The 24,432-nt window shown below is 40.7% G+C and overlaps 1 protein-coding gene and 1 long non-coding RNA gene across 2 annotated transcripts in view; one reads left to right on the top strand and one right to left on the bottom strand.

Annotated features, from left to right (window-relative positions):
* LOC130684261 (uncharacterized) overlaps positions 1 to 24,432 on the top strand; it is a 209,342-nt gene that overhangs the window by 5,984 nt on the left and 178,926 nt on the right. The gene's annotated exons all lie outside the window — the stretch shown is intronic.
* On the bottom strand, positions 17,999 to 22,630 carry CCDC71L (coiled-coil domain containing 71 like). The gene has a single exon (XM_036892415.2). The coding sequence runs from the start codon at positions 22,339 to 22,341 to the stop codon at positions 21,658 to 21,660; it is 684 nt and encodes a 227-aa protein (XP_036748310.1). The 5' UTR covers positions 22,342 to 22,630; the 3' UTR covers positions 17,999 to 21,657.

Below are 24,432 nucleotides of genomic sequence, written 5' to 3'. Positions count from 1 at the left end.
AAGCTTTTCTGCTTCTGCTCTGACATGAACTATTGGCCAATTAAGGGCTTGTGATCCCATTTTTAACTGGGATCAAGAAAGTATAACCAGTCAAGTATTCAGAATATAGAATCTCAAACACTGAATGGTACCTCACACTGTCAGAGGGAAGTCATGAGTCACCTCAGAGTTTACCTGGAGCTACTCAGTTAATAGTGTATTACTCATAATCAGCGTATTACCAGCAAATGGCATTTCTGTTTTATATTCTGTTGCTTATTTTTCTTTTAATATTCCATTGCTTTTTAATGTAAATCTGGAGTTGCATAATAGATGATGCTACAAATCTTCAGTTTTTAGTCATTTGTTTGGATACAAGTTCCAAAACCATGACTGTCTAAACAGCAAAAACTGGTCAGTTGGAGGGAGTTTCCAATTGCCATAAGTGTGAATGAATGGAAAGAGACTGCTGAGGACACCTGAAAGCATGCTGTTGCTGGAACCCCGAGGATAGGCCATAAGCTAGCAGAAAAGTCGGTGAGAACAAGTTAGCTTTAGATGGTTCATACACTCTCGCTTCTTAAATATAGCTTTAACATAGACTCCATGTAATGAGAAATGAATGGCAGGAGAAGTAAAACAGAACCATACCAATGACAACAATCTGTGGAGTAAAGAAAACACCAAAGAGATAACCTGTGGTTGTACTAGTTGTATGCTCTACAGCTCTTGAGGCTGCCGTTCAAATTGTAGTCCATATAAATCATGTCCCCTACAGCTGTGTAGTGTACAACTTCTGCAACTGTAAACCTGAAAACATTCCGATTCTGGTATATAACAGCAAATACATGCTAACAAAGAGCACAAATTTTACATGTGAAATTATAAGCTTTGTAAATTGGGTTTATTTAAAAGAAAAATATCAATAAATTGGACTTCCTCAGTCACAACTTCCGCTGTGTCAAAAACACTGTTAACAACAGGCAAGCTACAGATCGGGAGGAAATGTTTGCAAATCAAATATCCAGCAAAGGTCTCGCAACCAAAATATCATGTATTTAAGTACATGAAAGACACTCAACATTATTAGGTTTTAGGAAAATATGAAGTAAAACCCACAATAAGGTGCTGCTTGCTACGCACCTATTAAAATGATTTTTTAAAGAAAATCCCAAATATACCAAAAACGTTCAAGGATATAGAGCAAACCCAGCTCACAGGTATTGCTGGTGGGTATGCAAAATGGTTCATCCACCTTGCAAAACAGTTTGACAGTTTCTTAGAAAGCTAAACATACACTTATCATATAACCCATTAACCCCACTCCTAGGTATTTACTCTAGAGAAAAGAAAACAGGCTCATACAAAAACCTGTATGTTCCTAATTGACAAAATCTGGGAATAACACAAATACTCTTCAGGAGATGAGTGGTTACACAACATATCCATATTGGAATATATCCATACAATGGAATATCCATATAATGGAATACCACTACTCAGAAAAAAAAAAGAATGAACTATTGATGTATAAGTAACATGGCTATATCTCAGAGGCATTGTACATAATGAAAGAAACTAGGCTTAAAATGTTAAATAGAACAGGATTCCATTTAGATGATGTTCCAGAAAAGGCAAAACTATAGAGATGGTGAGTGGATGTCAGGGGTTGGGGAGAGGGAGGGGCGAACTACAATAAGAGGGAATTCTGGGGGTGATTAAACTGTTCTATATATGACTGGGGTGCTGTTTACCTGAGTATACATTGGTTAAAACGCATAGCATTATGCACCAAAAAAGTTGTTTTTATTGCATGTTAATTAAACTAAAAAAAAATCCCAGATATATCCTCATCTGTCCATTTCCTGCACCCACTCTAATCCCTGTCACTTTCACCCCACCTCTGCTGGACTACTGCAAGGACTCCTGACTAGACCTCCTCCCAATTACAATTATCAAAACTGTTTTTCAAATTATTTGCTTATGACATCTTTCTATTATGTAACACGTCAGAAAGAAAAAAATATTAGAGCTAAATAGTGTTACTCCCTTAGACTGAGCATGTACACCACTCCTTATGATCGGTAACACTGAGACCCAATGTGAAAATTAAAATAAGCATCCAAAAGAATGTATTAACAAAAACAAGGAAAGCATGATTATAATAATTCTGGAGATGGAGGGGTTTTTTTTCCTTACACCCAGCCCATTTTGCTTCTTTGTGGTTCATTTCTGGGTCTCCTGTACCCACTATGCCCACTGCCTCTAGCAGGTGCTAACTTAATCCTAGTTGAATTGAATTTCTAGCTGTTTCAACTCAATAGCTTCATTAGCCTGTTGCCTTTGTCATGTGTCCCTGAAGCTGAAGACAGTGAAAGAATTAATGTGCTAGGCTTGGCATGACAATACAAATGCCTGGCAAAGAGCAACCACCTCCCAGAGACAGCATCTATTAGACAATTAATTGGCTACTTAGGAAACATGAGCCAGAAAATTGAAGAAATCGAACTTCCCAATGGGATGCTAAAAAAATGCACAGGAGTTAAATTTTTTTTTAATTAAAGCAAAAGAATTTTCTCCCAATGTTATTGCAGGTGTTTGTAGATTGACTAGATGAACCTGAGGGGAATGATTTCAAAACAAACAAAAAAATGTTTTAAATATGCACTGGTATAATTTAGCAGGTACTCAGAGAGAGCTGCAGAAAACCACCTTTCTGTGGAAATAATTAGTATGCCATAGCTACTCGGAGGAGCCGCATTTATTGCTAATAACTGATGCTCAGGTGGGGCTGATCATTCTATCACCCAAAACTAATTAAGGGTCTTAAAAGGAGGAGGGAACCCACACAGCAAGACAGAGATGGCTGAACAGATGGGGTGGCTCAGGGGCTCAGTGAAACGGAAGGCCTTCATTGCAAAGTGAACAATTAGCCTGAAAATTCAGGCAATTCAGGCACACACACAAGACCTCCAGGCCCCCTGGCATGAGTGCTGGGGAATATTAGGAGCAATGAGATGAGCTAACAGCTCCCAAACACTTCCTCCATGCCACGTACATTACTTAATAGACTTCCAATCTCCCCTGTGTGCAGAAGGAATTGAGGCTCAAGCAGGTTTTGTAATCTGCTCAAGGTCACACAGCTAAGAAAGATGTGGAGATGGCTTTTAAAACCAGGCTTTCTGACTCCTCGGCCCATGACCTTAACCATGACATGCTATGTCTCAGGCATGCAAAATGGAACTTTGGTGACCCTTTCGCCATCTTTGATAGCCGGTTTCACAAGTACAAGTCTTGGCCTACGTTTAGAAATTTTCTACTGACAACCAAATCTCTCCCCTCCAAATCAGAATTTCTTTTCAGAACTCTGGTCTCTGAGCTGGAAGAATATGAAAAATAAATGGTTTCTATGAACATGTTATCCTTTGATTTTAGCAATATATTTACAACTATCAGAGATATAGTATTATAGTAAGAGACAGAGCTATAATTTCATCCACAGAGGCCAAACCGTGGAGGAGAAAATTTGGGGCCAGCCCATATTGTTCTTAAGTCATTCATCCTCACCCCCAAAAGAGGGGCCCACTTTGTCCATGTGGAGGTTTTCTGGTAAGTTTCCTTTAGGTTGCGAGGAACAGACACCCACTCAAGCTGTCTGCAGTCATGGGGGTTTACTAAAATGGTGGATGAGGAAGCAAAGAATACAGGATTCTCAGCTAATAGACCACGCAGAGAAAGAGGCACCACAGCAGAGGAAGGACCCCCAGGCACTGCAGTGTAGTCTAGAAATCAGCAAGTGGGAGACCGGCGTGTCCATCACTCGCTCAGCAACATGATCTGCTGATCCCTCCCGCAGGGGCCAGCTTCTCTGTCTCCACTTCTACTGCACTTATTTTCACTATCATTCTTCACCACGTAGGGCTGGAGAGGCTGAACACAGGAAAAAATGAACCTCATGGCAACCCTGTGTCAAGCAAGTCTACTGGAGCCTTTTCTCCAACACATTTGCTCATTTTGTATCTCTGTGTCACATTTTGGTAATTCTTGCAATATTTCAAACTTTTTCATTATTATTATATTTGTAATGGTGATCTGGGATCAGAGATCTTGATCCATTACTGTTGTAATTATTTTGGGGCACCATGAACCGCACCCATATGATGATGAAGTTAATCAATAAATATTGTGAGGGTTCTGACTGCTCCACCAAACAGCTGTTCCCTTCTCTCTCCCATTCTCCTTGTGCCTTCCTATTCTTTGTGACACAACAATATTGAAACTGGGAGCATTAATAACCCTACAATGGCCTCTAAGTGTTCAAGTGAAAGGAAGTCACACATCTCTCAATTTGAATCAAAGCTAGAAATGATTATGCTTAGTGAGGAAGGTATGTCAAAAGCTGAGACAGGACAGGCCAAAAAGGCCTCTTGCACCCGTTCACCAAGTTGTGAATGCAAAGGAAAAGTTCTTGAAGGAAATTAAAAGTGGTACACCAGTGAACCCAAAAATGATAGGTGAAACAGCCTTCTTGCTGAGACAGAAAACTTCAGTGGTCTGGATGAAGTTGAAACCAGCCACGTTCCCTTAAACCAAGACCCTAGCTCCTCAACTCAGTGAAGGCTGAGGGAGGTGAGGAAGCTGCAGAAGAAAAGTTGGAAGCTAGCAGAAGCTGGCTCAGGAGGTTCAAGGAAAGAAGCGTCTCCAGAACGTAAAAGTGCAGGCAGAGCAGCAAGTGCTGATGTAGAAGCTACAGCAAGTTATCCAGAAGATCTGGCTCACTAATGAAGGTGGCTACCCTAAACAACCTCAATGTGATGAAACAGCCTTTTATTGGAAGAAGATGCCATCGAAGATTTAGCATTTTTTTAGTAATAAAGTATTTTTTAATTAAGGTATATATGTTGTTTTTTTACACATAATGCTATTGCATACTTAATGGACTACATTATAGTGTAAACATAATTTTCATATGGAATACCAAAAAATTCATGTGACTCACTTTATGCAGTGGTCTGGAACCAAACCTGCAATATCTCCGTGATGTGCCTGTAACACTAATAAGAGGGAAAGCTGGGTATGGGGTGTATGGGAACTCTGCTATATTTGCAATTTTTAAAATAAATCTAAAACTACTCTAAATTAAAAAGATTATTATAAAAAAGCATGAACCATAAAATTATAAATAACTAAGTTGATAAATCAAAACTTTTGCTCTTCAAAAGATACTATTATGAAAATGAAAAGACAAGCTATAATTTGGGGAAAATATTTGCAAATCACATATCTGACAATGGAATTGTATACAGCATATACAAAGAATCACGAAACTTAATAAAACAATTTTGATTTTAAAAGATTTAAGTAGGCATTTTACTAGAGAAATGGTTATAAGCACATGAAAAGATGTTTGACATCAGTCACTAGGAAATGAGATACCATTACACACTTATTAGAATGCCTAAAATTTTAAAGTGGACAATACCATGAATTTAGAGATTGCAAAACAACTGGAACTCTGATGGCAGGAATTCAAATTCACAGTAGACTTTTCAAAAAAGAGATCTCCAATTCCTTAAACATGCACTTACCATATAACCTAGTAATCCTTCCCCTATAGTGTTTACATACCCAAGAGAAATAAAAACATTATATCCTCTACATGAATGGCTCATGATCATTAAAAACTGGAAACAAGCCAAGTGCCTATCAGCCAGTGAATGAATAAATTGTGATAGGTCAGTACAATGCAATGTTGCTCAACAATAAAAGGAGTGAAATACTGATGCACACAACAGAAATGAATCTCAGTATTGCAAGAAAACAGATGCAATAGGCAACATGTTGTATGATTTCACTTAGCTGTCATTCTGGAAAAATAAAAGGGATGAAGCACTGATATACACAACATAAATAAATCTCAAAAGTAAAAGAAGCCAGATGCAAAAAGTTACATTCTTTATGAGCCCATTTATCTGATTGTTCTGGAAAATGAAAAACTATAGCTTGCCGGAGTCTCAGAGTAGAGGGAGGATATTGCCTACAAAGAGGCAAAGGAAACTTTTGGGGTGGTAGAGTCTATATATTGGTTGTTGGAGTGATCACATGACTTTATATATTTGTCAAAACTGATTGAAGTATATACCTGAAATGGGAAAATCTTCCTGTATGCATATTATAAATCAAAATATTTTGTAGTATTTGATTGAGAAAAAAAATCTGGGAATATATTCTCTATATTACTTTATATTCTGTTTTTCTTTTTCATTTAATTTCAAAGCACTAAATGTACCACAAAAACATGACTTTACTGACTACATAAAATTTCACTGTGTACTTATATTGTAATATAATTATTGCCCAGTTACCAGACAATAAATTGGTTTATTGCCAATCTTCTTAAATATACTCTTACATGAACACTTCTGTACACTTAGTCTTTCATTTCTGATTATTACACTAGAACAAAATCCTAGATGTAAAATGACTAAAATTCCACAAAGGCTGTGAACCAAATGGTATGAGCAGTAGTTTAAGGTTCTAAATATTTATTACCAATTTGTTCTCCAGATAAGCTAGAAACAGCTTACCTGCCTAACATCATATGAGTTGGTCTATTAATAGAAATCTTAAATATAAACATGTTTTTTAAAACATGAAGCAATCATATGAGAAACGACTTGAAGGAGGCAGCACCTGACTGTCAGATCTAGAACACCAAACTAAAACATTAAGAAAAGGTCTAAGGGGTATTGAGAAAAAGATGCTCTCCTGTGGAGTTTCCAGGGGACCTTTATAAGCAGAGTTCTCTTGAATAATATTTTTCCTCAAGGAGAGAGATTAGTTTTCCCATTTATAATACAATTTTTCTGTATATTGGGGAACAATTAGCAAAACAATTCAGAACCCTTCTTTTTCAAGAGCACTCAGGTATTTCAAGTAAGATACCCCCTTCCTTTCAATCAACAGTGCCAAAGAGTAAGAATGTTGGAATTTGTATAATCATCTTTTAACATAACAAATTCCATATTCCACAATGGATTCCTAGGCTCAGAATATTCTTTCATGTGCTGGTTACCATACTCAAGGCATAGTTTTTGTTAAAAGATGACTCTCCTTTATAATAGAAACAGAAAAAATGTATTCATTAATTTTCTAATGATGTCCCTATTCAGACATTAGTTCTTCCATAACTAAGATAAACACACTGCTTACCTAACATTTTAACTAAAATGTCATCCAAATAGAAAAACTAAATCTGGACAACATTAAATTCAGTTTCAAAATGCCCTCAAGGTGAATGAATAAAACTTCTGGACCTTGGTCATATGATCCTGGAGTTCTGACCATCATTTTCCATCACTGACTTAAAAGATGAACACTGTCTGTCTGAAGAACTCCATCTGAAGCCCTCTTCTCTGAATCATTCATGTAGGCATGAATTTTGATTGTACAGAATTCATGCAGAAGTTTCACCTGCATCATGAACCTTCTAAATAGAAAGAGTCCTGATTTTGCCCAGATCCTCACAGTGGGTTGGTAGCTGTGCTGACTGTGGACTCAGCTTTTAAACCTTGTCCTCTCTGTACTCACCCCATGCCCACTGGCTCTCTGCTCCATGGTGGCTGGGATAACTCATTTGATTATACATTTCCGGTTTCTACAGCCAGAATGCGAGACGTGTGAAACAAATAAAAAATCACGCCACTAAAGATGCCATTCCAAACCATCTTGAATATTCTATTACATCCTCCAGGATTCAGAGGAGACCAAAGCCAAGTTTTAAAATCAAAGAAACATATTAAGAAGGAATTTTTAAAAACAATTCCTAGATTGAATCTTATTATTTCTCCTCCTCCACCTCCTTCCTCTGGACTTACTTTAAAAAAAAAAAAATCATGCCCCATGATTTGAAATATTTGAAAATGATTTGGATAGGCAATCAGAACTAATATCACATGCTTCCCCTGTGATCTCTCTCTCCCTTTCTGAGACATACACACAGATTTCCCACAGCCTTCTAAGAATCTACGCCAAATGCCCCTTCCCCCGGCCATCACCAATGCATGAAACTCCAGCAGCACCCAAGCCCCGGCTGCCCAGACATCCTTACTGAGACCAAATGCTTCTGCAAAAAGCCACTGACTGCTTGTGGAACCCTTGTTTGTGGAGCAAAATGGAAGGAGGCAGAGGGTCCTTCAGGACCACTCACCTGGCGTTTCTGTGTCCTCTCTCCTCCCGGGTGTCCCTGCCTCTTGCCCCACTCTGCCATCCCAGCCCCTCCCCCAGCTACCACCACCTGAGAAACCTGCCTTGTGTTTGATTCCTATAGCGAACCTCAACCTAAGTCCAAGAAGGGTTAAGCCTGCACAGGCAAAGGGATTGGCAGACAAAACAGTACATAGTCAGACGATGAGGATTCTCATCCCAGCTGCACCCCTCACTCACCGAGCAACCTTGCAGGGGTTTCTCTGGGCCAAAACAGTAAAATGAGGGGGTTGGGCTGGGTTGTCACTGTGATTGCTCTAAGCCACACCCTGCACTCTAAGTGGTATAAAGAGCCTCCAAGCATCAGAAAGCCCAGGAGTGACAATCACTTCTGGGGCACTGGCCGCTACCACAGGTGCATTCTGGTGCCAGCTCATCCTGCCACTGCTCCTGAGGTGGGTCCTGCATTCAGGCCCTGGGGTCCCCAGCCAGGGTGAAGCTCCACACTCAGAGGCCCTAGGGTGAAATCTGCCTTTCCCCCCATGTTTGGGGCCTGGTCCAACAGCTCTGTCCCTGCACCAAATGCTTCTGCAAAAAGCCACTGACTGTTTGTGGAACCCTTATGACATAGAGTTTTGATGAGCACCTACTTTGTTTTGTTTTATTTAAAATATCTAGCTCAAGAGTAAAATAGCTTTTGGAAAAAAAATGCACAATTCACCAAGATAACAGACATATCCAGGAGTCCATTTACTCTTCTCATCCATACCCTGGAGGCTTTGGATTTCCCCCTTGTACATAGTTAGAGAAAAGACGCATCCAGGCACCTGCCAAATTACAATGAAAAAGCAATAGAAGGCTACAGAGTGACCCCGCCTGAGACAGTAACCACAAACACAGAACCAGACCTGTAAGCACCATGGGAGCAGAGTTTTACTTCTAGAACAGATCCTGTGGCTCAATTAAGCCCTGGGTGGGTAAATTAATGAGTAGAAGAAAGAAAGCAAAGTCTGGCAGAGGTAATTCTGTTTGAAGGTGCTATAAGGAAATAGGTGTTTTCAGCAAGAGGGTAAGTGTTATTGGGGCATGAGAATGAGCAAATTCTAGTGAGGTTTTCTCCCACGATTACAGCAGGCAGCTGATCCATCCTCCAGCTGTAAGGTGTACAGTTGAGTGGGGACCCCAAGCTGGGGACACAAGGTTCTGGCACAAAGGACCACAAGGGCCAACCCTGCACCAGTGCTAGAAAGATGAACTTCCCTTTGAAGATGCACCAAGTGCCCCTCCCCCTTGCCCCCGACCCACTCACTCCCTGCACAGCCAGCCCCACAGCAGCATGTCCCTGCTCCTGTGTCCATTATCCCGCTTGGTATGGTTTGGCTTGGCAGCTCTGTAGTTTATCTAAGTAAAGCCTGGGAATGGAAACTTCATGAAGGTGTTTGGGAGTTAATATCAGGGAATTAGAATATACTCAGAACTTAGTCTCTGTTGTCATCTTGCAGCAGTGCACAGAGCTGATATCATCATAAATTGGAAGAGATGTCAGCAATGGGACCTGCGGGATTCCAACAGCAAGTGGCTCTGGGATGGTGGCTGCGGGGCAGAGGAAGGAGGGTTGAAGCCTGCACGGCCCCCCATGGTTACATTGGGGAAGTCTGTTTCTTCACTGACTTATAAGTAATTTGAGACAAATGTTATATTAAATAACCTTCTCTTTCACCTGCCTGTGGCTGTTAGAACAGGAGGTACATGTGGTGGCTCTAGACATAAACCAGATTGCCCTGAGATCCTCAGCCAAGCTAAACAATCTAATCATGGGAGCAAAGGAATTCATACTTTTGTACATTCACTCATAAACTTATTCATTTCACAAACATTGAACACTAAGCTGTACACCATGAGAAATACAAAGGTGAATAAAACAGTGTTCTTAAATTGATCTTTTTTCCCACCTTGCGATTTTGTAGTCCTACAGTAGTTTCCTCTAGGGTGTCATTAACTTAGTTCACTTCTTCCCAAAATGTTTACAAAGACTAGTGGAGGGAGAGGAATACAGCAGATGCAGGTTCAAATCCCAGCTCTACTACACAGATGTGTGACACTGGCAAATTTCTTAACCTCTCTAAGCTTTAGTTGATTCGTCTGTTAAATGGGCATAATGATATGTATCTCATAAGATTGTTGGTTTTGAAAGCGAAATAAACAGAAAGTGCATAGAATAGTACTTACATGGAGGAATTAAGTCAAAGTTAGTTGTCCCCTCTATTTTCCTATGCATTTCTGACCATTCTGCTATCAGCTTGTACTAAAGACAAGCCTGTGCGTCTCTTTGCTCAACAGAATGCCAAGAGCATCCTTTGCATATGCTGTTAGTGAACTTGACCTCACCCTCCCAAATAAGTGTGACTCTAACGGTTATTTTGTTGTACTGCAGCTATTCTTTACTTTCAACACATGTCAATATGAGATGTTAAAGGAAGCACACTGAGACTGTATACAATTTTGTACATTGCTCTTAATAAAAGCCAACATTTATTGACTCAAAGCCAACCAAGCTCCAGGCACTACTCTAGTGTTTTTCCTGTGTTACCACACTTAATTCTTCAAAGAACTCTCTGAGATAGGTGCACACAGTGCCTGTTTTTACAGCTGAGGAAACTGAAAAACAGAGAGGTTAAGAAGGTTGTCCAAAGGTCTGCTACTCGTAAAAGGTTGAGGTAAAATTTTTTTAACACAATCACCCGAGCTCCAGGGCCACCCTCTTCACCGCTGCACTGCATTATACTACTCTTGCTAAAGGACTCTAAGGTAGTGATTAATAAGTGATATTGGGCTGCAAATAAGAGCATAAGAGGTGTCAAAGTTTTCAGCCAGTTCATTTGATCACAGAGGTCTAGGAATTCCTCCAAAGTTTATTACATAGGTTTCTGCAAATACAGACACAGACATAGATATAGATATATAATCTCCATTACAGATTGCTTCTGTTATACATAAAAATGAAACACAGCTTGTTCTTCTAGCTGTAAAATTTGGGAGCCTATGATCTGGGTTTGTCTGAACTTCATAAACAGAATGCATTCACTTGATATCTACCAGGTACTTTGCATATGTCCAGCCAGCACTTTGCAATGATGGGAAAGATGAGTCCTGCCAACAAAGAATTAATTCAGGGTTTAGGAGGGGAGAAAAGGAGCTACATAAGAGGTAATTACAACACAACTGCTGTGAAGAAGTATTGCAGACACACAAGGGTGAAGTATACATCCCTTGAGACCCTTTATTTAATAAAAAAAAAAAAAAAAAAGGAACAAGTCCCTTTTAGAATTCTGGAAGCATCCTTCACGTGGGTTCTCCTGAGTGTTTTTTGCTAATTCCACAACAACTGAGAGCCGAGCCCCGCTGAGCCAAGACAGCGCTTCCTCTGCTCAGATGGCTTCAAGTAAACCTGGATGTTCTGTGCTGCTACAAAATCTCCCTCTCCCACCATCTAAACCCCGGCCCTCTCAATGCCTAGATTTCTAGAAAAATCAGTATGTAAGGTCAAATCAGATAGTTCCTTTCAGAGACAGGGTCTCCACTATGTCATGGATTATTTCAATGGAATTCTGCCCAAGGGCTGGAAAAGAGGCTCCAGGAGACAGACTCAGAGTCTCCTCCATTGCTCAGTTTTATGACAATTTAAATTCACTGGGCTTATATTAACAATACTCAACATTATTCCCAATCTCAGAGCTGGTTTTGTACAAAGAATGTAGAGAAAAAGAATTAATACATAAAAGACTTCTAAAAGCTCAGCTTTAAAATGGCAAGAAGAAAATGTAGGAAAAAAATGTCTTCATTTCGCATTAAAAGCAGAAGGAAAAAACCTTCAGCTTTGAAGAACAAAGGAATAATAGCACATGATGGAAACATTTTAAAGATAAATTTCATAATGTTATTAGCAGCAACTTCTTTAGTACAAAATTTTTGGCTTTTGATATTTATCATAACTCCTTGTGGCCCTGGAGAAAAATATTTCATTACTAAACTTTTATCTGATTTTATGGCTATCTTCCCTTTTATTTTTTTAAAGCACAGCTTATCTTAACTAATCAAAGTAGTTTATCTTCTTTTTTGATGACAGGAAACCTAACTTATACTCCTAACCTTCTTGCTGCCCCTTGCAGTAGTACCTAGCATGTTTCCTTGCATATATATTTGCTGAACAATAGAGAAGATATTTTTATTTGAGACAAAAAAAAACAAAAAACAAAACATTGGTTTATTTACTCATCTTCCACAGAGAGAACCAACTTCTACCAGAGACAATAAAATATTTGGGTGTTTGCTCTTCCAAATGTTCACATGCAATTTGAGGAAATGTATATTTAGTCAACTGCCTAATGGAATAATGCCAAGGAAGTAAAGAATGCTGGAGGAAACTGCCTTGAAAGGTAAGGAAAAATTGGAGACTAGGATCCAGATCTCAAAACAGCTCTAAATGTATATTGATGAAGACCTTACAGAGCTTTGCTAACCAGGTTATAAACAGTGCTTTGAAAATCCAAAGGGCTGTACTTTCTAAGGCAGGGTTTCTCAAAGTATGATCTGACCCTCTCCCAACCCCATGAGAAACATGGAGGGCTTATCAAGGAACAGATTCCAAGGTCCCACCCCTATATTTGTAGGCAACTCAAATATAGGTTTATTGGTAAAATACCCAATTCATTGGTTAAGATGCCCAAAACTAGCACCAGTATTTCAATCTTCAATTCTGATACACGAACCCCACTTTTTTATCGTAAAGTTTAGGTTAGTTAGATAAATGGATGAAGATGACGAAACACATCAACCCGCCGGGAGCAGCAGAGCCTGAAACATCTACTGCCCCTTTCCGAGCAGCACAGACACGGCTCTGCGACCCCTCCCGCCGGCAGGTGCTTCTGTCCGAATCCACCGGCTGCCCCGGCCACAGCTACCCGCTAAAGGCTACCCAGCAGGGCGTCCATAGCTATGGTCTGCTAGAGACTCACTCACTAATCAGATTCTCCTGGCTGCTAGGGCTGGGAGGTGAGACAAAAGGGAAGAAGCAGACAAACCCAAGCGGCCCAGAACTGGTCGGAGCCATTCTAACTGCCGCCACTGCCACATCTGAAGGTTCCGAAACTGAGGCTCCACCTGGGGCCACCGCTGCTCTGTGATGAGGTTAAAGTCATTACATGATGGTAACAATTAAATAAAATGAGACTTCTTAGGGTACATTAGAAAATGTCAATGAGCAGTCAAAGTAAAATACTTTATTCCTACTTCGATAATTTAATAGATACAGAAGTTGCAATGCCACCTGAGAGGCAAGATTCTTGCCCGCGTAAGCACAAAGCCAATATACCCACAGAAGCACTTTCTGAGGGTTCATTCTGAAAGTATATTGAACAGCATGGATCTTTCACATGATTTGAAAAGGCTGGACTGGTTTCTACACAACCCACAAGCGTGGGCTAGACTTGGTGAATCATTTTGGAAGAACAGGGTCAGGGTAAAGTGTTGGTATGAGTCAGAAACACAATGGAAAGCAGATATGACAGTTCCAGAGCGGTACAGTCTGGGAGCACATGGAGAGGGGCAACTAGTCGTTACAGCCTATAAGTTTAAACCTATCAAAACCAGCAGACATAAGAGCAGAGTAAGATATCTTCTCACATGCAAAGCCTCAGACCCAGTGGAGGCCTGAATGGAGAAAGGGAGGAAGGTATAAGCCGAGATATTGTTCTCCCCTTCACTCTACTTTGTGGCAGTGATTTTCATTTTCTCAGAGATTGTACCTTCTTACTGAGCCACCCCTTCTCCTGTGACCCCAGCTTCTACTGGGCATGGTTCTTTGCTCCTCCGGCCCTGGGGATGGAAACAGCTTTTTCATATTAATTCCTGGTTGCTTTGCCACCCTTTGATTTCTGGGAACTCCCATCACCTATGTAACTGCTTAAAATACCTACAGAGACTCATTTTTTAGCTGGGCCTTGACTGCAACAATAACAAAGGTAGACATTCAGTAATATAAGTATATTGGGAGGAGAAGAAAGATAGTGGAAGTGAACTGTAGGTCATCTTCAGATAGGAAGCCAGGGGGTGGTGCCTACAACTGATAAATCAGTCAACAGCAGTAATGTGTTGTTTAGGATTACAAAGATAATCAACAAGAGAATAAAGACCTGAAACAGTTAAAAGTTTGAACCAATGGAGGCCTGAATGGAGAAAGGGAGGATCTATAGCAGACCATAGCTATAGATTGCCTCCACTGCCTCAAACCGTGGAGACAGTAAAAAAGAACTGTGGTTGCCAGGAAGCCAGGGCAGGAAGTCAGAGAGGAATAGATGGGGCGTAGGCAATTTTCATGGCACTGAAACTATTCTGTATGATACTGTACCGGTGGATACACAGCATCATGCATTTGTCAAAACCCATAAAACTGTACAACACAGGGTCAACCCTGAGATAAACGATGGCCTTTAATTAACACTAGTATCAATATTGGCTTTTCAGTTGTAACAAATACACTACACTAATGCAAGATGTCAGTAACAGGGAAAACCGGGGGGGAGGGGAAGTACATAGGAACTCCCTGTACTTGCTAGTCAATTTTTCTGTAAACCTAAAACTGGGTTTAAAAAAATTATCAATTAACTCCCTTAATGAAAAGGAAGGGCAGAAGGGAGGAAGAGGGAGGAAGGAAAGGAAGCGAGCCATCTAAAAGACCTGACGAAACGCGTATTACTAAGTGAGAGAAGCCAGTCTGAAAGGCTGCGTTCTCTGTGATTCCAACTATATGACATTCTGAAAAAGGCAAAACTATATAGAGACAATAAAAAGACCAGTGGTTGCCAGAAGCTCAAGGGGAAACAGGAAGTGAACAATAGGTGCATTTTTATGGCAGTGAAACTATTCTGTATGTACTGTACTGGTGGGTAGAGTCCTTAGGCATTTGTCAAAACTAATGAAATTGTACAACACAAAGAATGAACCCTAATGTTAATAATTCTGGATCAATAATGGCTCATCTGTCAGTTACAATAAATGTACCCACATTTAATGCAAGATATTAATACTATAGAAACTGGGGTTGAGGGGGGAGATACTCTACTTCCTTCACAATTTTTCTGTAAACCTAAAACTGCCCTAAAGAAAAAAGCCTATTAAAAAAAAACAAAGAAAAAAACACTGACTTTAAAAGAAGTGTTGCCTCTACAGAAAGGGTGTTACATGGGTGAGGCAAGGCTTTTGTATTTTGTTAGTCCTATGTGCTATTTAAGCTGGGTTTAAAAAAAAGTTTTTTTAAATCTTTTTACCTGCCAGAATGGCTAAAATGAAAAAGACCAAAGATGGTGTTGGCAAGGATCTGAGGACTCCAGAACTCTCATGCACTATTATGAGAAGTTCATGTAAATTGGTATTACCACTTTGGAAAATTGTTGAGCAGTATCTATCTAAGCTAATCATTTGCATAACATGTGACCCAGCACATTCATTCCTTGATAAATACCTCCACCCCACCCCACAAAGAAAAAGATGTTACCAAAAGAGAAGTTCTATAATGTTCACTGAAGCTTTATTTATAATTGCCAGAACTGGACTGAAATGGAATGCCCATCAAGAGATGCAGACAAATTGTAGAATAGTCACACAGAGGAATTCTATATTCCAATGAGAGTAAGTGATTTACAACTACACTCAGTAACACGAATGAAACTCACAAACATAATTTGAGTGAAAGAAGTGAGGCATATAACACATAATTCCATTTATATAAAGTCCAAAACAGGCAAAAGTGGTCTATGCTCTAAGAAGCCTGAATAAGGGTTATCTTGGAAAAGAGATGACTGAAAGTAGCCTAAGAGGGTCCTCCTGAGTAGTGGTGATGTCTAGATGTTTTATTCTGAGTGCTAGTTCAAGCTGTGTTTATATATATATATATATATATATATATATATATATATATATATACATACATACATACATATTATATCTATGTAATACACACACACACACACATATATATAATATGCTTCCATAACTTGTTTAACCTGAGAGTTTAGAATCCTAGGTCACATTTTTTTTTTCTATTCTCACTCTACTGAACACTTAAAGCATACACACACACACATACACACTTCACAGTTTATTTCAATACTTGGAAGAATCTTAATGTAACATTTCTATGAATATTTTCAGAAGCAAAAGAAGTGCAGTTTTAAGTCCAGTAGAGTATTTATTTAGACTTGCTGGGTTAGTCTTTGGTGGTGTAATGGTTACCTTCCAGCTGGGTTCTGAATGTTACCAAGTTATAGATCACGGCTCAGGGTTTTTATCAAGACAAGTGTTGATGACAGCGAGAAGTCATTTCTCTTTTGAAATGTGCAATCATGCTTAGTTTTGAGCTTCTTACAACTGGATAACTTCCACTGAGGGAAATTCTTTTGTGTTATATTCAGATACTGCAATTCTGGCTTGCTCACCAACTTAGAATATGTTGAAGCTTTATTTATAATTGTTATTATTCTTTGTGCTAAAAAGAATTAGAGCTAAGTTACAGGCTTTAGACCCAAAATCTGAAGATGTGTTGATACTTCAAATATGAGGATATTTTTTACTTGTGGTAATAAATTTCTGCTGTTTCAAACATACCTACTACACTCATTTGTTTCCTTAGCGCAGGCAGTACACATCTCACACAAATTAGGTCTAATTTAGTTCTGTACATGTAAATTAACATAGTTCTTAAGCAACCCTTGCTGAACTTACTCCAAGTGAAAATTCAGTGTGGAAATTTGGCAAGTTCTTGGATCAACAACTTTAATTACTTTTACAAATTCTAAAATAGCTTAAAATACATAACAGCACATTTTTAAATACCTTTCAGAGATATAATAAAACAAGACCCCCAAATTTTTAAGAAAGCCTAGAAAACCTCCAGCAGTGGAAACTAATAAATCAACTTAATCCAAATTTCTGCTGTATGGTGTGTCAGAGCTAAAAGAAAAAAAACCAGATTTTTCTGTCTTCAGTTTAATTCACCCACAATACCTTCTGTTAATTTGCCTTTTGATTATCAGGATACTAAATTCCCAAAGGACTACTCTCAGTATATATACTTACTCTCAGCACACATGCCTCCAACTAATAGAATTTATTATTTCCTATGTGTCCACCATTAATATCCTTTTAATAACACAGTAAATTGTTTTACCACCACACTTGAGGAAGCTAAGGCCCACTGGGTTTATTTATGTAAGTTGCCTAGAGTTCTACCACTTGCACTGGTGAAGTCTTAGTTCCATCCCAGGAACTGGGATTCACAGCTACTTCATTATGTCGCTGCCAATTATTGATAGGAATTCAGGTATGAAGTCAAATCCAGGACACACAGTACTATGAACTCTGCCCTTGGTTAACACTCCACATCTACCTTGTAGACTGTAATGAAAATTCTGGCTCTACTCTTTCTGGACCAGACTTTACTGCTGCTACTCATATGGGGCATATTTTTTTTGGTATCATTAATATCACGAGCAACATTGTGGTTACTACATTTCCCCCATTATCAAATCCCCACCACATACCCCATTACAGTCACTGTCCATCAGCATAGTAAGATGCTATAGTCACTACTTGTCTTCTCTGTGCTATATACAGCCTTCCCCGTGCCCCACCCCCATGTTATGTGTGCTAATCGTAATGTCATACGGGCACTCTTACTTTGCTTCATAATATGAGAATATGAGCGTTAGACCTTTTAATCACCACTGCAGGAGGACTTGGGTCAGGAATCAAAACTGAATTCTGATGCATTTTAAAAGTCTTTATTGCTGGCAAACTGGGTAATGGGTTGGGCTTGGGCATGAAGTACAGTCATGGAGATTGACTAGATCATTAAAGAGTTGATATCACACAAACTCCCAAAATGGCACAAAACGTATCTTGAGACTTCCAAAAGTTCGGAGTTCACAAAAAAAGTCAAAATTTAACACACTGTAAGTTAAAATGCTTTCTGTTCACATGCAATCCATTTCAAAAACTTCCAACATCATTAGAAAAACCAGACACCGTGTAGTCTCTAAAATTTATTTACAGTTAATAAGTTAAAACGCAGACGTACAACCAGATTGTAGGTCTCAATCATATGCACATCAAACTGTCCAAAGAAACAATGCAGTTCCATTACAAACAACTGCTTTCTAATGCACTTAAGACATAATCAAAAAATATTTTAAACATACCAATAAAGTAAATATTATATGTATCTGTCCATTAAAAACCACCAATCTAAAGACTGCTGTGGCAATCCTTCAAATAAAAAACTTCGAGTTCAAAATTGCTCAGATTCATTGTATTCAAATGTTTGTTTTTAATGAAGTTTTCAGAAAAATAGTACTATCGTTTGCACATACATAGCAAATCAATAGGTGTCAGCCACCAGCTTAAATTACAACTTGTCCAATAAGATTCTCAAACTTCGAAAAAATAAATACACATCACAACAGAGACACTTTGCACTAACAACAATGAAGCTTGCCCTCTACAGTCATGACTTTAGCGGTTTCAGTCAAGACGAAGTTGCTGGTTGACAGGAAGGATAAAAGTGACATCAGGAATTTCAAAAGATTACTTGAGGTGCCAATCACCACATTTAGGCACTGGAGAGTTCAAAATTGAATAAAAGCATAGCAAGGTGATAAAGTTCCTCCTAGCTTCCCCCTCTACTTGTGCCATATGAGATAGAAGATAAATTAAAAGAATGAAAAAAGATCATGGGATTTCTCTTTTAAAAATCTATATACAAGCTAAGCTACACACTCATTTCAGAGGACAATTAACGGATGCCTCACCAGAAAGGCCCCAGTGCCAAGTTCCTTTTCACATTCTGCCCAAAAGTACCCATAAAATACTTTCACTTCTTTATTAACATGCTAATCAACTATGTAAGTTGTTTCTTCACATTTTAGAAGTTGTAAAACAACTAACTTTAGCAAGGTTTTGCTAAAGAAAACTTGGCAGAAATATTTTTTTACATCTTATTTCACAAACTAGAAAGGGCATGATTTTTTAATAAACTAGATAAGTAACATTGAATTCAGATGGGCAATCAGATCCAACTGAAATCAGATGGCCAAGCATTTATGCAACATCAAGTGCACTAATGTAACAAGGCGTTAAGAGGAAAAATAAGTATCTCAGTTAAATGCATGGTGTCAATGGTTGTTTCAGTTTTGTGCTGAACAAAGTTATGTCCCCAGCTAAGTCTAATTTCAAAATCCTCTGGGAAGCTATCTAGAGGAGCTATATGTTGAAATTACATTCTAGTATGGCCATTGGATTTTTCTTTAATAATTACAAAACTATATACAATAGTGAAGTGGTACAAATACACGCTTTTTTCTCAGGTGCTAATTAGCTTAAAAAGTTGCTTTTGGAGGGGAAAATGCTATTTGAAATACAATTGGCAATGGAAGCTAATAACCAGGTGAATTATATAAGCTTCCTATCACACAAATGTAATTTAATACTCTCCATCTTCTAAGTAATTATTCACTTTTACTTACTCATGTGACAGTATTTGTAACAATGCAGTATCAAATAGTGAATAAAAATGAGGCTTACTGGGAAACTGGCATAAAGTCATATATATATGTGTGTGTATGTGTGTGTGTGTGTGTGTGTATGTATATATGTATTCTTTCTACAAAACAAGAATACTGAAATTAAAGTCACAAAACTCCTACTATGAACTATTAAACTCAAAGAATTCATTTCAGAAAGCTACACCACTTGAATTCTAACACAGGAGTGAAAACAACAACTCTCATTATTCTCCTAAGAGGCTGCCAAACAGACAGAAAACCTGAATACTGAGGATCTCATACGTCAAGTTCCAGCCTGGTATGGATGGTTCCATGGCAGGATACTTACATTTGTAATGATAGTGGTACAAAAACACTACTTGACCCTTTAGATATTGCAGTAAAATCTGGCTGTGGCACCACTGGCTACAAACCCTTAAAGTCTTGCTGCCACCAATGACCAAAGGCACTTGGATAATCAAGAATTCCACACGGGGCCATATGGTATAAACACTACTAGCAAAGTGTAAATGAAGGGTCAGTACTCTGTGGCTCACCTGTTGGATTCCTGTGGCTTTCAGCTGTCAAAGGCTGGTTACTGCATACATAATTTTCAATAGAAATAAGATAAAAAAGAACAAAACATGGAGCAAAAAACTCAATTGTCATGATGTTCATAGAAAGTGATGGAGAATAGTTCAGACATTTCTTGTTACCCAACAACAGAAACAAGAGATATATTTTGCCCAAAGTAACTTCAACCAGTTATTAGATACCAAGAAATGCCCCCACCCCTCTAGATTATTAATACTTCAGAGAATTCTGAAGGGTATTCTGTTCATCAGTTTAATCCCAAAGTTTACAAACATTCATTTCTCCAATGCAATTTCCACTTCAAAATAAATTAACCTTGTAATGTACCTGGATTTGCACATCAGACCAGTACAAGGAGGTCAAATAATTTCCAATGGGATTCCGTCCATCTCTTTAACCAGTAGTTCTTGCGAATTCGTTCTTTTTTTTTTTTATCACAACCCATGTGGTTTCAATAGTTTTTTGTTCAATTAAAAAGAATTTAACAAGTCAACTTTTCCCATACAAAACTTTCTACCATTTTCTTTAGGGGCTCAGTAAATATAAACACTAAATTTCAATATAAAATCTTTAGACACCTTAAAAATGTTTAAACAGTTCTACTTTGCATCTCTTTGTAATCACTGAGCCCACTATTTTCAAAGCCGTACAAATACTTGCACTATTAAGTCATCAGCTTGAATCTCTTAGAAAATATCCTTGGTCAAAGCTCTGGAATCCCGTTAAAATTAGAAAATGAGGGGATTCAGAATACCCTGAGCACAAACTAGTATAACACCACATAACATGTCCGATCTTCCGTCAAGAAAGAGGGATGGCAGTCAAAAAGGAAAAAAGAGGGTGGGGGATAGGGAATGAACAGCAAGTAAATTCTGGCTTTATTACACACGCACGAAACCAAATTCCTTTGGAAAAATAATGACTTCTTCGGAGGGCTTCCAGACCAGTGAGGTAGAGTCCAAAAGGGAGAAAACGGATCTGCCCCTACAGTCCTGGAGACGTCTCAATCTGGGGTTAGGGAGAAGAGGGACCTCCCCTGCGGGTCCGGCAGTCCCCTCCCGCCACAGACCCGGTGCGGGGAGGCAGCAGAGAGCACACCTGGCCCGAAGTCCCTGCCGGCGACGGAGCATCCCGGGGACGCGGGGCCGGAAAAACCATCCGGTGACTTCTTCGCCCGTAAAGTGCACTAGGGAACGGGGTCCTGGCCGGATCTGTAAACACTCGACTGACACTTGTTCATCCTTCCAGGCGGAAGCTCCGTCCCAGGGTCGGCGGCGGCCGCGCCTCACGCTCGCGGCACCGGGAAGCGCCGGAGCCTCACCACGGGTTCCAGGTTCACTCGCAGGACTTGACGCGCTCTGCGTCGCGCCGCCGCTAGGCTGCGCTCGCCCCACACGTCGCCGCCGACGCGGATGGTGGGGAAGGTGGTCAGAGTCGGGGTGGCCGCCCTCCAGATCTCCTCCAGGGTGCGGCCCCCAAAGCAGGGCTCTGGCGCCGGGGGCTTGGCGGGGCAGCTCTCCTCGGCGGCGAACGGCGGCGGGCGCTTCCTTCTGCGGGCGGCGGCTGCCCGGGCTCCGCGGCGCCTCCTCCTGGCCGCCGCCGCGCCCGGGCCCGGTCTGCGCGCGGAGCCGCGGGCGGCGGGGGGCGGCGGGGGGTCGGGGACCAGGGCCCGGCAGGAGGAGTAGCCGTAGACGTCCTTGCTGCGCAGGATATGCGGGGAGAACTGGTGCTTGAGGCTGCATAGGAAGCTCCAGAGCTCCGCGTCCGAGCTCATGAACTCAGTGCTGCGGGGCATGAACAGCTTGAAGGCGTCGCCCAGCGCCTTGGTGCTGTCGGCCAGCGACAGCTGCGACCGCGAGTACACCACCTTCTCCTCCCGCGCCTCCAGTCCGGCCCCTCCTCCCGCCCTGAAGCCTCCGCCCGGGACGGCCGCGGGACGGCGCCGCCGCCTCTTCACGCTGCGCCGCATCGCATCGGAGGCCACTCGGGCCCGCTCGCGATCGCCGGGGCCCGCCGCCGCCGCCGCCGTCCCGCCTGCGTCCGGCTCCGCGGCGGCGGCCGCTGCTGGCGCCTCCCTCCCGGAACGTCTCTCGCTACTTTTCTCGCCTCCGCCGCCGCCCCTCCCCCCGCGAGGGCGGAGGACGCGGGCGAATATCCTGCCGCCTGGTACAAGATGGCGGCCGGCGCTCACCCCTGGGCTTTGTCATTGGACAGCGCCTCGCCCCCTGGTTTCTCTTTCTTCTCCACGCTAGCCTCCTTTCGCCCTCTGTCTTTCTTTAAATGTGCCCGCCTCAGGCCCCTCCCACCGCAGCTCCGACTCCACCCATTGGGTGCTCTCCGAAGAGGGGCGGGGACTAGTGGGGGAGAGGCCAATTCCTGGAAGATGGTGCTGGGGTGGGTGTGGGTTGGTAGCCCTTGAACGCGAGTCAACAGTTGGTTGTACGGGGAGGTTGACTGGTCTGGAGTAAGGGGTAGACTTCAGCTCCACCTTGGGGAGGGTTGCTCTCCCAGTGAGTGGGTGTGCATTTGTGGATCCAGCTGGGAGACCTACCAGTCTGAATAACAAAGGGAGGCAGGCCCCAAGGCTGTTGCTGGTATCAGAGCAGCGAATTTGGGTTTAAGGGTGGAGAGAATGCTCCTTTCACAGTCCTAAACCTTCAAAGGCCTCTTGGCATCTTCATCCAACTCTTGCCTCTTTTGGCCCCAGTCCATTTCACGCAACCAGTAGTAAGCCAGAATCATTTAGGTAATACGGGGGCATGGATGAGATTGTCTCCTAGAAAATGGAATCGCCTTCATATTTAAGAGATACTCTGCTCATCGGGAAAGCAAAGCCTATTTTGCCTATAAAATAAAACACTCTTTGTTCAAGTTGATCAAAGATCAATACAATAAAGCCATTCTCCTTAAAAGAAAATTTCCTTCTTTTTAAATATACGGTTCTGTTAAAAGAGCACACACTTCACTTCTCATTTAGTTTTAATATGTTCCTTGACAGCACCATCTCTATCATTTAGAAAGGATGCAGCAACACAATCAAAAAGGTTCTGTTGAAAGAACACACTGTTAACACATTATCTTTTGTATTCGACGGGAAGTGCTAACGCTTATAGAGTTGTGGACATTCTTTACTACTCTGCCTATCAACAGCTCAGTGCCTGTCAGTGGCACTCTGTTTTGCAGAGTGAACCAATGAAATAACACTAATTGCTTGAAATGAAGTGAGATACATACATATCGAAATCGCTTAGCACAGTAATTTTATATTTGACCTTTTGTTTTTTTACAATTTTCCTTTTAATTCCCTAAATTTTTTAAGATTAAAAAAAATCTCCTAATCCTTAGAATGTTGAGGAAGGCATGCAACTTTTACCCCTCAGTGAGCATCAGATTTGCGGGAGAAAACTGATAAAGCACACGTTTTCGGTTTGCATATAGTTGCTAATGATTCCCTCAAATATTTGAGCTGAAAGATCTTTAGTGCAATCTCCTTATATATATGAAGAAATGTGGACCCACAGAGGTTCAGTAATATGGCTTGTTGATAGCAGGTCTAGGACCATGATTTTGGTCTTTGGTTTCCTTATCTAGTGATCTTTACATATCACTGGAGGCTTTTCTAACTGTGTTGCCTAGCCTCTAAGAGGTTCAAAAGAAAATGCTTTATGTGGGACTAGAGAGACCAAGGGACAGAGTAATAGCCCTAATTCTACTTCCACTCTACCCAGAATCAAGTGGTTTTCCTCTGTTCTACATTGGACTTTCCCGAGATTTTGTTTGGACCTGATATTATGTTTAGTTTCAATAAAAACTAAAACAAAAATATTCTGAAAGTCGCTTCTCTATACCAGAGCAGCCTCTCTACACAATGGGGTTTATGGCAAAAACAAAACTTCTTACCAGAAGATCATTTCTCTACCTACCAAAATCATGGTAACTTTCTGAAAAGAAAAGGCATTTTTCCTAAGAAAGCACACGCTGATCTCAGAACAAGTTTATGGAACCAATTACCAGCTTCTTAAGTCCTTACAAGGAAATAGTAAAACAACAACTCTTCATA

Source organism: Manis pentadactyla, chromosome 7, assembly GCF_030020395.1.
Source record: "Manis pentadactyla isolate mManPen7 chromosome 7, mManPen7.hap1, whole genome shotgun sequence".
In the NCBI taxonomy this organism is placed as follows: Eukaryota; Metazoa; Chordata; class Mammalia; order Pholidota; family Manidae; genus Manis; species Manis pentadactyla.
Note: the sequence above shows the minus strand (reverse complement) of the source record. Positions and strands in the feature narration are given on the sequence as shown.

Excerpts from the sequence above, each read along its gene's own strand:
- CCDC71L (XM_036892415.2), bottom strand. The coding sequence starts at position 22,341 with ATGCGGCGCAGCGTGAAGAGGCGGCGGCGCCGTCCCGCGGCCGTCCCG.